Source organism: Bufo bufo, chromosome 1 (assembly GCF_905171765.1).
Source record: "Bufo bufo chromosome 1, aBufBuf1.1, whole genome shotgun sequence".
Lineage (NCBI taxonomy): Eukaryota > Metazoa > Chordata > Amphibia > Anura > Bufonidae > Bufo > Bufo bufo.
In genome coordinates, this window is record NC_053389.1 from 240,687,722 (window position 1) to 240,702,877 (window position 15,156).

Here is a 15,156-nt window from a genome sequence, read left to right on the forward strand (position 1 = left end):
CACACACACACATACATACCCTCAGCTTTATATATTAGATGGGTGCCCCCTTTATTACACAGATTACTTCCCATACTGACTTATTTCTGTCAAAAGCTGCTGCCCTTGCAAACTTCTTTTTTAAATAGACTAACTGCCGATGCCACCCTCTGTCTCACACAGATTGCGCCCCTGGTTCCTCCATTTATCACACAGAGTTCTCCTAATGCTTCTTTCTTACAGACTGCTCCCCATGTTCACCTTTCTCACTACTCTCCATGCCCCGTCTAATAAACTGATCCGCATGTCTCCTTATCTCATACCGCCCCTTATCTCATACAGACTGCTCAGTGCCTTCATCATCTTCCACCACAGAATCTACTTCCTCTTCCTCTGTGGTGCTACCTCCTTTATGGTGTTACCTCATCTTCCTCTGAGGTGCAGGACCCTAATCATGTGACTATAATATCACCAAAGGTCCTGCACCTCTACTAGTTTCAGGTGCTGCGATTTCAACAAACCAGTGCAAAAATCCAGTGGTTTTGCTGTAATTTACACAGAGCCACATTGGAAGCGCAAGCCACATTGATAAATTCAAGGCAGAACCACAAAATGTCTAAAACAAAAAGCATGCCCTCAGACAGTGTGAAAATCCTGGTGCAGGGCGATCCTAAACATCTTCTGGGGGACCAGACCAGCCTGCCCTGGCCCCCCATCTACTGTATTTGTGGAGTGGAGGCCTCTGAGGTCTGACAGAAGACTAAATGGGACTTTTCGTAAGCCTATGAGGGTTATTTGGATATATGATGAATATCTGCAGCAGAAAGACTCCTTTAATTTTTACCTCTTGATCTCCTCATTCAGACACCTGGATTTTAACCTGGACAAGACACTGTTTTTCTTCATTGCTGGTCGCTACGAATATTCAAATAAAGGGGCTGACATATTCCTAGAGTCTCTGTCTAGATTAAATTTCCTGCTTCGGGTATGTATACTATTAGAATCATGACATGTCAGCATAAAAATGTAATCATACATTACTACAAGTCAGGACCTTAAAAAGATCATATTAATTTCAGCGATGTGCGGAACAGGAGGTTGGCCCTCTGACAAACTCTCAGATATAGAGGCTGGTTGTCAGCAGTAATAGATGGAATAGCTGTTACTGTAGTATAAGGTGTGAGGATCTCATGTCTGATCACAATGTAATTATATTACTATTATATTCAGTGATGTCAGTAACAGGGGGCGGGGCTGTGACAACCTCTCAGACATGATATAGAGGCTGGTTGTCAGCAGTAATAGATGGAATAGCTGTTACTGTAGTATAAGGTGTGAGGATCTCATGTCTGATCACAATGTAATTATATTACTATTATATTCAGTGATGTCAGTAACAGGGGGCGGGGCTGTGACAACCTCTCAGACATGATATAGAGGCTGGTTGTCAGCAGTAATAGATGGAATAGCTGTTACTGTAGTATAAGGTGTGAGGATCTCATGTCTGATCACAATGTAATTATATTACTATTATATTCAGTGATGTCAGTAACAGGGGGCGGGGCTGTGACAACCTCTCAGACATGATATAGAGGCTGGTTGTCAGCAGTAATAGATGGAATAGCAGTTACTGTAGTATAAGGTGTGTGGATCTCATGTCTGATCACAATGTAATTATATTACTATTATATTCAGTGATGTCATTAACAGGGGGCGGGGCTGTGACAACCTCTCAGACATGATATAGAGGCTGGTTGTCAGCAGTAATAGATGGAATAGCTTTTACTGTAATATAAGGTGTGTGGATCTCATGTCTGATCACAATGTAATTATATTACTATTATACTCAGTGATGTCAGTAACAGGGGGCGGGGCTGTGACAACCTCTCGGACATGATATAGAGGCTGGTTGTCAGCAGTAATAGATGGAATAGCTGTTACTGTAGTATAAGGTGTGAGGATCTCATGTCTGATCACAGTGTAATTATATTACTATTATATTCAGTGATGTCAGTAACAGGGGGCGGGGCTGTGACAACCTCTCAGACATGATATAGAGGCTGGTTGTCAGCAGTAATAGATGGAATAGCTGTTACTGTAGTATAAGGTGTGAGGATCTCATGTCTGATCACAGTGTAATTATATTACTATTATATTCAGTGATGTCAGTACCAGGGGGCGGGGCTGTGACAACCTCTCAGACATGATATAGAGGCTGGTTGTCAGCAGTAATAGATGGAATAGCTGTTAATGTAGTATAAGGTGTGTGGATCTCATGTCTGATCACAGTGTAATTATATTACTATTATATTCAGTGATGTCAGTAACAGGGGGCGGGGCTGTGACAACCTCTCAGACATGATGTAGAGGCTGGTTGTCAGCAGCAATAGATGGAATAGATGTTACTGTAGTATAAGGTGTGTGGATCTCATGTCTGATCACAATGTAATTATATTACTATTATATTCAGTGATGTCAGTAACAGGGGGCGGGGCTGTGACAACATCTCAGACATGATATAGAGGCTGGTTGTCAGCAGTAATAGATGGAATAGCTGTTACTGTAGTATAAGGTGTGTGATCTCATGTCTGATCACAATGTAATTATATTACTATTATATTCAGTGATGTCAGTAACAGGGGGCGGGGCTGTGACAACCTCTCAGACATGATATAGAAGCTGGTTGTCAGCAGTAATAGATGGAATAGATGTTACTGTAGTATAAGGTGTGTGGTCTCATGTCTGATCACAGTGTAATTATATTACTATTATATTCAGTGATGTCAGTAACAGGAGGCGGGGCTGTGACAACCTCTCACACATGGTATAGAGGCTGGTTGTCAGCAGTAATAGATGGAATAGCCGTTACTGTAGTATAAGGTGTGTGGATCTCATGTCTGATCACAGTGTAATTATATTACTATTATATTCAGTGATGTCAGTAACAGGGGGCGGGGCTGTGACAACCTCTCAGACATGATATAGAGGCTGGTTGTCAGCAGTAATAGATGGAATAGCTGTTACTGTAGTATAAGGTGTGTGGATCTCATGTCTGATCACAATGTAATTATATTACTATTATATTCAGTGATGTCAGTAACAGGAGGCGGGGCTGTGACAACCTCTCAGACATGATATAGAGGCTGGTTGTCAGCAGTAATAGATGGAATAGCTGTTACTGTAGTATAAGGTGTGTGATCTCATGTCTGATCACAGTGTAATTATATTACTATTATACTCAGTGATGTCAGTAACAGGGGGCGGGGCTGTGACAACATCTCAGACATGATATAGAGGCTGGTTGTCAGCAATAATAGATGGAATAGATGTTACTGTAGTATAAGGTGTGTGATCTCATGTCTGATCACAGTGTAATTATATTACTATTATATTCAGTGATGTCAGTAACAGGGGGCGGGGCTGTGACAACCTCTCACACATGATATAGAGGCTGGTTGTCAGCAGTAATAGATGGAATAGCTGTTACTGTAGTATAAGGTGTGTGATCTCATGTCTGATCACAGTGTAATTATATTACTATTATATTCAGTGATGTCAGTAACAGGGGGCGGGGCTGTGACAACCTCTCAGACATGATATAGAGGCTGGTTGTCAGCAGTAATAGATGGAATAGCTGTTACTGTAGTATAAGGTGTGTGATCTCATGTCTGATCACAATGTAATGATATTACTATTGTATTCAGTGATGTCAGTAACAGGGGGCGGGGCTGTGACAACCTCTCAGACATGGTATAGAGGCTGGTTGTCAGCAGTAAGAGATGGAATAGCTGTTACTGTAGTATAAGGTGTGTGGATCTCATGTCTGATCACAATGTAATTATATTACTATTATATTCAGTGATGTCAGTAACAGGGGGCGGGGCTGTGACAACCTCTCAGACATGATATAGATGCTGGTTGTCAGCAGTAATAGATGGAATAGATGTTACTGTAGTATAAGGTGTGTGATCTCATGTCTGATCACAGTGTAATTATATTACTACTATATTCAGTGATGTCAGTAACAGGGGGCGGGGCTGTGACAACCTCTCAGACATGATATAGAGGCTGGTTGTCAGCAGTAATAGATGGAATAGCTGTTACTGTAGTATAAGGTGTGAGGATCTCATGTCTGATCACAGTGTAATTATATTACTATTATACTCAGTGATGTCAGTAACAGGGGGCGGGGCTGTGACAACCTCTCAGACATGATATAGAGGCTGGTTGTCAGCAGTAATAGATGGAATAGATGTTACTGTAGTATAAGGTGTGTGGATCTCATGTCTGATCACAGTGTAATTATATTACTATTATATTCAGTGATGTCAGTAACAGGGGCGGGGCTGTGACAACCTCTCAGACATGATATAGAGGCTGGTTGTCAGCAGTAATAGATGGAATAGATGTTACTGTAGTATAAGGTGTGAGGATCTCATGTCTGATCACAATGTAATTATATTACTATTATATTCAGTGATGTCAGTAACAGGGGGCGGGGCTGTGACAACCTCTCAGACATGATATAGAGGCTGGTTGTCAGCAGTAATAGATGGAATAGATGTTACTGTAGTATAAGGTGTGTGATCTCATGTCTGATCACAGTGTAATTATATTACTATTATATTCAGTGATGTCAGTAACAGGGGGCGGGGCTGTGACAACTTCACAGTAAGATGGAGAATAGGTTTTACTGTAGAATAGGGTGTGTGGATCTCATGACAGTCAGCATCAGGGATAACAATGAAATAGGGGGATTGTACATTGTTTTACATCTCTTATAACATCCTATACATTATAATTTTCTGCTCTCTGCAGGTCCATCGCAGTGACGTTACTGTTGTGGTGTTTTTCATTATGCCGGCAAAAACAAATAACTTCAATGTGGAGACGCTGAAGGGTCAAGCAGTCAGGAAGCAGCTGTGGTGAGTCCACGTTCCTGCACTGTGCCACCTGTCGGGCGTGCGGCGGGGGGGGGGGGGGGGGGGCACCAATTGTAAGATGTTATAAGACTTCATGTGTTGGTTTCAGGGACACTGCCCACACTGTGAAGGAAAAATTTGGAAAAAAGTTATATGAAGCTTTGTTGAGGTAAGTCTTTCATTCATTTGGTGCATTCTTTCAGAAACCCCACCAAATATCAAGAGTCAGCTATATCTGTGTCTAGGGAAGCTGAGTGATGAGTGATGGCTGCCATTCCTCATTTAAATCTAGTGCTTTTTCACATAACATTCATCATGTGGACATTATCTGTGCTGTGTGTGTGTGTGGGGGGGGGGTGATATATAATATCTTACAATATGTCTCTCATCAGGGGGCAAATACCTGATCTCAACAAGATTCTGGACCGAGATGACCTGACCATCATGAAGAGGGCAATATTTTCCACACAGGTACAAGAAGGTCTTACTGTAACTTACCATGCCAGGGGCAAGAGCACCTAAGTGTCAGGCTAAGTTCACACTTGAGTTATTTGATCAGTTATTTCCATCAGTTATTGTGAGCCAAAACCAGGTGAGGGTCAAAAACACAGAACAGGTGCAGATCTTTCCATTACACCTGTGTAGGCTTCACTACTGCTTTTGGCCCACAATAACTGATGGAAATAACTGAAGTGTGAACTCAGCCTTAGGGCTCATGCACACAACCGTTGTTGCTTTCACGGATCCGTTTTTCCATATCTGAGGTTTTTTTTCCTCTGATTTAAGTCCTCTTCCGTTCCGTTATTCCACAAAACATATCCATATTGTTTCCGTATGCAAATCTGAAACTGAAACAATAACTTATTAATCACCAAACACATGAGCAATATGGGCTGGGCATAGCATTTCTACAGTATCGATCCGCAAAATAAGGATGAAATACAGATGACATACGGATGTGTTCCGTGTGTTTTCCATATTTTTTGTGGACCCATTGATTGAATGGGGCCTCGGGCCGTGACTTGCGGACAATAATAGGACACGCACTACTTTTTACGGAACGGAAATACGGAAACGGAATGCACACGGAGTACCTTCCGTTGTTTTTGCGGACCCATTGAAGTGAATGGTTCCGCATACGGTCCACAAAAAAAAACTGAACGGAAGCGGAAAGAAAATTAATGTGCATGAGCCCTTATGTATATATGTGGGGTTGTTTCTTCTGAAACAACACTGTTCCCAAATAAAAGTGCTATATAAAGTAATGCTTATATAATGGGGTTTTTTATGCCGTGGCCCAGGAGGATGGGGGTGGTAGTGGCTCTGGCTGCAACACAAATTCACATAGATCACAGTTGCAATCCTCACACTGATGCTCCCTAGGGCTGAACAGTGATAGGAGGGTGCACCCTTTCTTCCCTCAGGGCACACCCTGATGTTGGCGCTCCTGTCTGATGGTAGTTGGGGTGCCCTTGATTTTATGAATTTGGTGCGGATGCAGGGCAGGAGATGTAAGTGAGGTGAGCGGCGAATAGTGCTACAGTCAGTAACCAGACCAGTTGTAAAAAATAAATAAGTCTCTATTTACTAAAGTGCAGAATGGGAGTTGTAGTACATCCACCAGTATCAAAACACAGTTCCATAGAATTCACAGTGCAAATTTCCCCAAATAGCAGTGTATGGATATGAGCACGGATAGGGGTTGTATTGTATTCCTTCTCTATCTTTCCAAAATCTCTTTCTGCAGAATTTAAGGCTGGCAATAAGGTTCTTGCATAACGTGGCTGTAATACCCAGGCTGAGAGGTACAGGATTAAGATATAGCTGGCCAGGACAGTGTCAAAGTGTGAAGGGTGTATTAGCAATGTCCCTCTCACTGCAGTAAAATCTTTTTACTTTATTATAAGTGCAGTGGCCAGGAACGGGTTGTTAAAATGTTCAGTATTTGTCGTGACGACAATTGCAACGTGCGCAGGGTACTATCACAGGGCCATCCCAAGGTGTTATAATGCACAGGTTAGGAAAGCCAGAGTGGTGTGATTGCCTATAATGTCTCTGTATGGTGATGATAATGGTGTCAATGGTGTCTCCTACCTGGGTACAGCTGGACTCCTGGCTCCTGGCTCACTTGCAATAAATTGAGTGTACTGATGGTAGGAGTAATAGAGGAATTTTGCTGCAGAAATTGAGGTCCAGACCTTTAGGTGAAGTTCAAACTTGTCTTTACTGAAGGCAACTTTCATCCAAGCGGAATACAGCTTTGGTCTTGGGTCCCAGCAGGTATTGGCAATGGTTGGCAGGAATGAATCTTCTGCACTGTCAATCTGGAGCTTGCAGGAAAAGACGTCTGCTTAGCAGCTCTGTAACTATGGCAGGAATTTATGTTCCGCTCTAAAATGTACCTTCTGCTGTATGGGGACTGACTAGCTGAGGAGGAATATGGCTTCCCCTTGGTCTCTGGACATTACTCACAGTTAGACTCTCAGGGGATGCTTTCTTCCTGGAACTGGAGTTTGTCTGCTTGCTTCATCCAGCTGAGGCTGCAGGGCTCAGGCTGGGGATGTGATCAATGTCTCAGCTGAGACAAGATCCTGGCTTTCTTCCCTATATCAGGGAGCTCCTAACACACACACCCTACCCCAAGCAAGAGGTGGGCTACACTCCTCACTAACTTCCTTCTCCACCCAGGGTGTAGACTGTGGGAATAGTCCACACCTCCACAGAGGGGGAGCTAAGCTGGAATGAACTATTCCAGGTTAGATGTACTAAACTGAACCTAACTCCTTACCAACACATTGCTACCACCTGCTGGTGAACATGGAAAATTACAAAAATAATTTACATTTAACATGGTTTATGCACATTTGTGAATGACATAATGTAAAATCATATCAGATGACAAGGTAAAAGCTCTTAACAGATTGTAGCGGGGTAAAAGAGTTTCGTAACACAACTCTGGGGTGTTACATAAGTATATTCCCAAATACCTTAGATTAGTTATAGTGGCTCATTTTGTCTAGGGAGCAATCGTTAGGGAAAATAAAATGGCAGCCGTCCTATTAGTACACACAAAACCTGTCTTAATCACACAGTTGGGCAAGTTACTTCAGAGCACTGAGCTAAAGAGCTGCCTCATTCTCCTCTCTGCTCGTCAGGAATTATGATCCTAAATATAGTTGATTAGATCTTCAGCTGAATCTCGGTAGGACTGGAGATAGACAGGATAGACTGTGGTAATGTAGGGCTGTGGTAATGGAGACTATGGGAAGCTAAGCCAGTTCTACTTTACACTAGTTTGATAAATGACCCCATATATGTGTATGATCCAATGCATCAAAAACATTACATAAAAAGAAACAATTTTGCAAATACCCTATTCTGGGGTACTGCATATACAGTATCCACATAGTGCTCATGAAAAGGTGTATATATATCATTACCATACAGTGCAGATAGAGCAAATAATGACCAATAACACCACTGTATGTTTCCCATAAAGAAGAGCCATTCCGTTTCTATATAATAGCTCCTTAGAGTGTTCAAGTAACAATGCTGTACTGCACCTTAAATGGTTTTACTGTATCTATATAATAGTGCTAAGCAATATACAGTACAGACCAAAAGTTTGGACACACCTTCTCATTCAAAGAGTTTTCTTTATTTTCATGACTATGAAAATTGTAGATTCACACTGAAGGCATCAAAACTATGAATTAACACATGTGGAATTATACACTTAACAAACAAGTGTGAAACAACTGAAAATATGTCATATTCTAGGTTCTTCAAAGTAGCCACCTTTTGCTTTGATTACTGCTTTGCACACTCTTGGCATTCTTTTGATGAGCTTCAAGAGGTAGTCCCCTGAAATGGTTTTCACTTCACAGGTGTGCCCTGTCAGGTTTAATAAGTGGGATTTCTTGCCTTATAAATAGGGTTGGGACCATCAGTTGCGTTGAGGAGAAGTCAGGTGGATACACAGCTGATAGTCCTACTGAATAGACTGTTAGAATTGGTATTATGGCAAGAAAAAAGCAGCTAAGTAAAGAAAAACTAGTGGCCATCATTACTTTAAGAAATGAAGGTCAGTCAGTCAGCTGAAAAATTGGGGAAAACTTTGAAAGTAAGGGCTATTTGACCATGAAGGAGAGTGATGGGGTGCTGCGCCAGATGACCTGGCCTCCACAGTCACCGGACCTGAACCCAATTGAGATGGTTCGGGGTGAAATGGACCGCAGAGTGAAGGCAAAAGGGCCAACAAGTGCTAAGCATCTCTGGGAACTCCTTCAAGACTGTTGGAAGACCATTTCAGGGGACTACCTCTTGAAGCTCATCAAGAGAATGCCAAGAGTGTGCAAAGCAGTAATCAAAGCAAAAGGTGGCTACTTTGAAGAACCTAGAATATGACATATTTTCTGTTGTTTCACACTTGTTTGTTATGTATATAATTCCACATGTGTTAATTCATAGTTTTGATGCCTTCATAGTCATGAAAATAAAGAAAACTCTTTGAATGAGAAGGTGTGTCCAAACTTTTGGTCTGTACTGTATATGTGCCATACAGTAAACGTAAAAAAGACAGTTCCATAAAGTACACACCTAACATCGCTATATGGTGCCCAAATAAGGCCTCATTCAGACAGCCGTAGTGTATAGCGGATCCGCACATGGCCGCAACCATAATAGAAAATGCCTATTCTTGTCCGCAAACACACTATCCTTTCCGCGAAGCCGCAGAACGGCCTAATTGAAATGAATGGGTCCGCACCTGTTCCGCATATTGCAGAATGAATGCGGACCCGTTCATATGGCCGTCTGAATGGGCCCTAACAGAGCCAAGCAGTACCAATGTAGCAACGTAATACAATAGCTAACCAAGCAGTGAAGCTCGCCTTCTGATCTGTATAGATATAACCATCTCCATATCTACGGTGACCTTTGACCATTGGGACATAATATATATGGCAGGCTGGCTGTTGGATACCATTTAGGACACAGACTAGCTGAGGAGCCTGACCCAGACTGTGTCGCTTTAAATCAGCGTATTTTACTTTAATTTCAGCGCCAGTCACTTCCTCCAGTCACCACACACAACATGGTGGACGACTCCGCAGATCCCATTCTAAACACAGTCCGGCGCATCGGTCTCTTCAACAGCCGGACGGACAGAGTGAAGGTTGGTTACTTGTCCTAACATAACCCTAAAACTTGCCTGTTGGGGTCTTGGATTATAAAGATTCATGATCATGTGGCCTATGTGGAATGATGAGGCTCCATGGTGGGGTCCACTACAGTGAATTTAGTTATGTCTCACAGGTGATCCTGCACCCGGAGTTCCTGTCCTCCACAAGCCCACTCCTTCCTCTAGACTATGAGGAATTTGTACGAGGTTGTCACCTAGGAGTCTTCCCATCATACTATGAGCCCTGGGGGTACACACCTGGTAAGTATTAGTCCTTGATTTATACACCTGGTGAGTGGTAGTCCTATGTATATATGTCTTGTGAGTGGTAGTCCTGTCTATCTACACCTGTGACTGTAGTCCTAGGTATACACTGCTGGTAAGTGTTAGTCCTGGCTTATATACACCTGTGAGTGTAGTCCTAGGTATACACTGCTGGTAAAAGTTAGTCCTGGCTTATATACACCTGTGACTGTAGTCCTAGGTGTACACTGCTGGTGAGTGTTAGTCCTGACTTATATACACCTGTGACTGTAGTCCTAGGTATACACTGCTGGTGAGTGTTAGTCCTGACTTATATACACCTGTGAGTGTAGTCCTAGGCATACACTGCTGGTGAGTGTTAGTCCTGGCTTATATACACCTGTGAGTGTAGTCCTAGGTATAAACTTCTGGTGAGTGGTAGTCCTGGGTGTATACACCTGTTAGTGTAGTCCTAGGTATACACTGCTGGTGAGTGTTAGTCCTGACCTATATACACCTGTGAGTGTAGTCCTAGGTATACACTGCTGGTGAGTGTTAGTCCTGGCTTATATACACCTGTGAGTGTAGTCCTAGGTATACACTGCTGGTGAGTGTTAGTCCTGGCTTATATACACCGGTGAGTGTAGTCCTAGGTATACACTGCTGGAGAGTGGTAGTCCTGGGTGTATACACCTGTGAGTGTTGTCCTAGGTATACACTGCTGGTGAGTGTTAGTCCTGGCTTATATACACATGTGAGTGTAGTCCTAGGTATACACTGCTGGAGAGTGGTAGTCCTGGCTTATATACACCTGTGACTGTAGTCCTAGGTATAAACTGCTGGTGAGTGTTAGTCCTGACTTATATACACCTGTGAGTGTAGTCCTAGGTATACACTGCTGGTGAGTGTTAGTCCTGACCTATATACACCTGTGAGTGTAGTCCTAGGTATACACTGCTAGTGAGTGTTAGTCCTGGCTTATATACACCTGTGAGTGTAGTCCTAGGTATACACTGCTAGTGAGTGTTAGTCCTGGCTTATATACACCTGTGAGTGTAGTCCTAGGTATACACTGCTGGTGAGTGTTAGTCCTGGCTTATATACACCGGTGAGTGTAGTCCTAGGTATACACTGCTGGAGAGTGGTAGTCCTGGGTGTATACACCTGTGAGTGTTGTCCTAGGTATACACTGCTGGTGAGTGTTAGTCCTGGCTTATATACACCGGTGAGTGTAGTCCTAGGTATACACTGCTGGAGAGTGGTAGTCCTGGGTGTATACACCTGTGAGTGTTGTCCTAGGTATACACTGCTGGTGAGTGTTAGTCCTGGCTTATATACACCTGTGAGTGTAGTCCTAGGTATACACTGCTGGAGAGTGGTAGTCCTGGCTTATATACACCTGTGACTGTAGTCCTAGGTATACACTGCTGGTGAGTGTTAGTCCTGACTTATATACACCTGTGAGTGTAGTCCTAGGTATACACTGCTGGAGAGTGGTAGTCCTGGCTTATATACACCTGTGACTGTAGTCCTAGGTATACACTGCTGGTGAGTGTTAGTCCTGACTTATATACACCTGTGAGTGTTGTCCTAGGTATACACTGCTGGTGAGTGTTAGTCCTGGCTTATATACACCTGTGAGTGTAGTCCTAGGTATACACTGCTGGAGAGTGGTAGTCCTGGCTTATATACACCTGTGACTGTAGTCCTAGGTATACACTGCTGGTGAGTGTTAGTCCTGACTTATATACACCTGTGAGTGTAGTCCTAGGTATACACTGCTGGAGAGTGGTAGTCCTGGCTTATATACACCTGTGACTGTAGTCCTAGGTATACACTGCTGGTGAGTGTTAGTCCTGACTTATATACACCTGTGAGTGTAGTCCTAGGTATACACTGCTGGTAAGTGGTAGTCCTGGGTGTATACACCTGTGAGTGTTGTCCTAGGTATACACTGCTGGTGAGTGTTAGTCCTGGCTTATATACACCTGTGAGTGTAGTCCTAGGTATACACTGCTGGTAAGTGGTAGTCCTGGGTGTATACACCTGATGGTCCTTGGTCAGTGACCCTGGAATTTGCACTTAGATTCATTACATCCGCAGAGCTTCATATGATACAATCAGTCACAGGTCATTAAACCTATCACATTATTGACCTGCTCATCTCACATTATATCCAGCATATCCAGGAATTAAACACCCACAGGATAATCAAAGGTGTCCATAGTGACGAATTCACAGCCATGAGCAAGTGCAGTACACCTGAAATATGAGCCCAGAATATACTCCCCCACACGATAGAGTGACCCCCAAGGATCCAAAGGATGTGATCACATCAGTCAGACAGTAGCACTACAACCACCATCATATCTGTGCTGCTTATTCAGTAGTTCAAAAGTATATTTCTGATTTTCTTTTGATCTATCAACATGAGCGCAAAGGAAGATGAGGATGATTATTATCTTCACTATCACTCCCATCATCAGTATCCTCAACATCATTTTCCTTTATATATAATTTAGCCAGCGATGTTCAGTCGTGAGGATCACAGTAAAATGTCAATTGTGATGCAGCTTTAGCTGTTCCATGCTCTGTAAAGCCAGTATTAGGCTAGGTCTACACGACGACATTTGTTGTGCGACATTTTGTTGCACCAATGTCGCTCGACAATTTTTTATAATGCCAGTCTATGGTGTCACACTGCAACATGCGACATGCTGCGACTGCGACGCGACAGTCGCAGAAAAATCCATCGCGAATGGATTTTGTGCGACTGTTGCGTCGCAGCATGTTGCATGTTGCAGTGCGACACCATAGACTGGCATTATAAAAATTTTCGCGCGACATTGGTGCAACAAAATGTCGTGCGACAAATGTCGTCGTGTAGACCTAGCCTCACACTGCCCGATTTTTCATCAGATAACCGTTCGCATGAATACTGCCACCAATTGCCCTATGAACGAGCAAACGCATGATTATTAGGCAATCCAAATCTTTTGACATGTTAAAAAATTATCATTTGCAGGCGGCAGAGCGTGGTGTCTAATAACATAGCAAACCACTAGACAGCATGGGGAAGAGCTATGGAATAGCAGTCGCTCCTCCTCATGCTGCGGAGGAGATCGCTGCATGTAATAGCAGCGGTCTCCTTCGCTAGCGAACAGGCGATTGCCGGGACGGAACGCTTCCCTACAGACAATCTGCTACATGGAGCTTTGTTATACAGCCTTAAGCCTTGGACGATTCCCACCGAGTCCAGTTTAAAGGGGATTTCCAATGAACAACAGTTATCCCCTATGGTGTCTGATCAGTGGGGGTTCAACCACTGTGACCCTGCCAATCACAGGGACAAGGGTCTCATGTTCTACCTTCTAAATGGAGAGGTAGTCATGCGTGTCTCCTGCCACTCCATTACAGAGATAACCGAGTACACCACTTGACTATTTCCAGCAGTCCAAGAGTTGAATAGAGAGTTTGGGGGTCATTTATGAAAAAAATATGGTGTTTTGCGGCAAAATATGCGCCTTTTTCCCAGTGTACACTACTTACGCCATGCCCCCTTCTCGAGAAAAGGGGGCATGGTGTGGGCAGGGAAGAGGGTGGGCCACAAGGGCTGTCTCATTCATCATTTTCTACACCTCTTTTTGGCAGTGGAGTCACTGTGTACATACATATGTGTCCACCCTTAACCCCTGATAACTTGCTGATAACTGATAACTTTAGAACGCTTTGACTTATCCAGGCCATTCTGAGATTGTTTTTTCATCACATATTGTACTTCATGACACTGGTAAAATGAAGTAAAAAAAATTCATTTTTATTTATAAAAAAATACCAAAAATTTGTAAAAAATTGCAAATTTCCAAGTTTAAATTTCTCTACTTCTATAATACATAGTAATACCGCCAAAAATAGTTATTACTTTACATTCCCCATATCTCTACTTCATGTTTGGATCATTTTTGGAATGATATTTTATTTTTTGGGGATGTTACAAGGCTTAGAAGTTTAGAAGCAAATCTTGAAATTTTTCAGAAATTTTCAAAAACCCAATTTTTAGGGACCAGTTCAGGTCTGAAGTCACTTTGCAAGGCTTACATAATAGAAACCACCCAAAAATGACCCCATTCTATAAACTAAACCCCTCAAGGTATTTAAAACTGATTTTACAATATCAAAATTTCACTTTTTTGGCAGATTTTCCATTTTAATATTTTTTTTTCCAGTTACAAAGCAAGGGTTAACAGCCAAACCAAACTCAATATTTGTGGCCCTGATTCTGTAGTTTACAGAAACACCCCATATGTGGTCGTAAACCGATGTATGGGCACACGGCAGGGGGCAGAAGGAAAGGAATGCCATACGGTTTTTGGAAGGCAGGTTTTGCTGGACTGTTTTTTTTTTACACCATGTCCGATATGAAACCCCCTGATGCACCCCTAGAGTAGAAACTCCATAAAAGTGACCCCCATCTAAGAAACTACACCCCTCAAGGTATTCAAAACTGATTTTACAAATGTCGTTAACCCTTTAGGTGTTCCACAAGAATTAATGGAAAATAGAGATACAATTTGAAAATTTCACTTTTTTGGCAGATTTTCTATTTTAATAATTTTTTTCCGGTTACAAAGCAAGGGTTAACAGCCAAACCAAACTCAACATTTATGGCCCTGATTCTGTAGTTTACAGAAACACCCCATATGTGGTCGCAAACCGCTGTACAGGCACACGGCAGGGCGCAGAAGGAAAGGAATGCCATACAGTTTTTGGAAGGCAGGTTTTGCTGGACTGTTTTTTTCGACACCATGTCCCATTTGAAGCCCCCTGATG

The 15,156-nt window shown here is 42.7% G+C and overlaps 1 protein-coding gene across 3 annotated transcripts in view; it reads left to right on the forward strand.

Annotated features, from left to right (window-relative positions):
• GYS2 (glycogen synthase 2) overlaps window positions 1–15,156 on the forward strand; it is a 92,346-nt gene that overhangs the window by 35,821 nt on the left and 41,369 nt on the right. For all 3 annotated transcript variants that reach the window (XM_040437813.1, XM_040437804.1, XM_040437820.1), the window contains 6 exons: window positions 844–964; window positions 4,798–4,904; window positions 5,011–5,070; window positions 5,294–5,372; window positions 9,964–10,077; window positions 10,218–10,344. In XM_040437813.1, the coding sequence (XP_040293747.1) occupies window positions 844–964; window positions 4,798–4,904; window positions 5,011–5,070; window positions 5,294–5,372; window positions 9,964–10,077; window positions 10,218–10,344 (608 nt within the window). The remainder of the gene's footprint in view (window positions 1–843; window positions 965–4,797; window positions 4,905–5,010; window positions 5,071–5,293; window positions 5,373–9,963; window positions 10,078–10,217; window positions 10,345–15,156) is intronic.